Raw genomic sequence first — 2,144 nt, 5'->3', positions numbered from 1 at the left:
GCGTGCAGTGCACATGCAATGCAGGCGCCAAGCTTGCACCGTGCCCGTGCAATGTGTGCGCAGTGCACTTGCGATCCGCGTGCAGTGCACATGCAGTGCAGGCGCCAAGCTTGCACCGTGCCCGTGCAATGTGTGCGCAGTGCACATGCGGTCTGTGTGCAGTGCACGTGCAGTGCAGGTGCCAAGCTTGCCCCGTGCCCATGCAAGACCAAGGCCCGTGGCTCTGTGGCCAGGCCAGGGCTCGGGGCAGCAGAGCCGCCACGGGACGCGTCTTAAGCAGCATTGGTTCCCCCAGCCGGTTCTGCACCCCCCGCACTGGGCCCCGTGGGGCAGCCCATCGTGGTGGGGGCACAGCCTGCCCCCCCCGCCACCCCCCATCCTCGCCCGTGTCCCCGCTCGCCCGTGCCGCGCCGGGGAGCCCCGTGCACACGCACTCGCACTCACACCACGCGCCCCACGGCCCGTGTCCGTGTCACCCGGCCAGCACCCCGGGGTGGCGGCGAGGGGCAGGGGGCCGGGCCGGGCGCCCCCCCCCGGGCCCCCAGCACATACCTCAAGGCTCCCGGAGCCGCCCGTGCCCGGCGGCCCCGCGCCGGGGGGGCCCTTCTATGCATCGCGCCCCGGCGCGCGGGAGCCCTGAATGTAGGCGGGGGGGCGGGGGGGGCCGTGGGGGGGGCCGGGCGCGCGGCGCTGCTGATCTCCGTGACAATCACAAGTCTGTGACGTGCGATTTTAAACCCTTTTGTGTTTTGGTCAGGATTTTAAAGAAAGATATTTTTATGGTAATTGTTGCTGGTCTATTTTACTATATATTTATGTAATAAATATATGATGAAAAAAAAAAACAACAGAAACCCCAACAACACCCCCTTTGCGCGGCTCGGCCGCCCTCTGGCCTCCGCGTTGTGCTGCCGGCCGAGCCGCAGCGGGGCCCAGGCGTCCGGGGGGCTCAGGGGGGCCCCGGGGCGCGGGCGCTACTGGGGCTCGATGCGGAACGAGAGCAGCTTCTCGGAATGGAGGTTGTTGAGGGTGCGCAGGTCGGGCAGCTTGAGCAGCAGCTTGGTGAAACGCGACGTCTCGGCCGGGTGCGTCTTGAGCACGAGCGCGCGCAGCGCGCGGATCAGCGTCTCCTGCAGCTGCTCCACCGACGCCGCGTCCTCCATGCCCGAGCGGTCTGCGGGGATGGCGCTGTCAGCGCGGTGGCCCCCCCCCAGCCCCGTGTCCCCCTCCTCGTCGCGCCGTCCCACCTGCGGAGACGAGCACGACGGCGGTGAAGAGCCCCAGCTCCTCGTCGCTGAGCTGCAGCGCGCTGAGCTTCTCGCTGAACTCGAACATGGAGCTGAGCAGGTCGCCCATGCCCATGCCCCAGAGCTCCTCCAGGCTGTACTTGGTGCGGCTCATGAACGTCACCGTCTGCTCCTTCACGTTGAACAGCGAGGCGAAGCGCACCATGAGCACCTGCGGGCACCGAGGCGTCAGCGCCCGGCAGCCGTGCCGAGCGGCACCGTGCCGGGCTGCAGCGGGCAGTGCTGCAGCGGGCTGCGCTGCACTGTGCCGGGCTGCGAGGTGCTGGCCCATGTTGTGTCCTGCTGCACCGTGCCATGCCCTGGTGCACCGTGCTGGGCTATATCGTGCTGTGCCAAGCAGCAACATGCCAGGCTGCAGTGTGCTTTGACCCAGTGCACCATGCTGGGCTATGCTGTGCCATGCCGCACCGTGCCAGACTGTGGTGCCCCACGCTGTGCTGCACCGTGCTGGGCAATGCAGCATCTGGGTGCATTGCGCTGCGCCGTGCGATGGTGCCAATGCTGCATCGAGACGCGTGGCGCTGCCCCGTGCAGTGGGGCACTGCGCCGTGCTGCCCTGTGCCGGGCTGCCCTGTGCAATGCGGGGCTGCAATGCTCTACGCGATGCCCACCACCCGCCCCAGCACCCCAGCTGCCCCCCAGCCCTACCTCAAAGGTGCCAGCCTTGAGCAGGGTGACCTGGTCGTGCTGGGAGAGGGCCTGGAAGCCGGGAATGTGCTTGGCGAACTCCACCACCTCGCGCACGGCCGGCGTGAAGCTCAGGGAGAAATCCTCCCAGATCTCCTGCACGGAGCGCCCGCTGCGCCCGCCCGGCTGCGTGTTCATGGGGCAGGCCTG

The 2,144-nt window shown here is 68.1% G+C and overlaps 1 protein-coding gene across 1 annotated transcript in view; it reads right to left on the bottom strand.

The window, feature by feature from the left end:
* Window positions 1-974: 974 nt before the first annotated feature.
* NR1D1 (nuclear receptor subfamily 1 group D member 1) overlaps window positions 975-2,144 on the bottom strand; it is a gene marked incomplete at its 5' end in the record, with an annotated part of 3,077 nt that continues 1,907 nt past the window's right edge. Inside the window, 3 exons of the mRNA XM_026041389.1 lie at window positions 975-1,174; window positions 1,248-1,458; window positions 1,956-2,141. Coding sequence (XP_025897174.1) covers window positions 975-1,174; window positions 1,248-1,458; window positions 1,956-2,141 — 597 coding nt within the window. The remainder of the gene's footprint in view (window positions 1,175-1,247; window positions 1,459-1,955; window positions 2,142-2,144) is intronic.

The sequence above is a fragment of the Nothoprocta perdicaria genome, unplaced genomic scaffold, assembly GCF_003342845.1.
Source record: "Nothoprocta perdicaria isolate Ctin4 unplaced genomic scaffold, notPer1 scaffold_283, whole genome shotgun sequence".
Classification (NCBI taxonomy): Eukaryota; Metazoa; Chordata; class Aves; order Tinamiformes; family Tinamidae; genus Nothoprocta; species Nothoprocta perdicaria.
The sequence above is the reverse complement of the archived record's forward strand: the minus strand, read 5'-3'. Positions and strand labels throughout refer to the sequence as shown.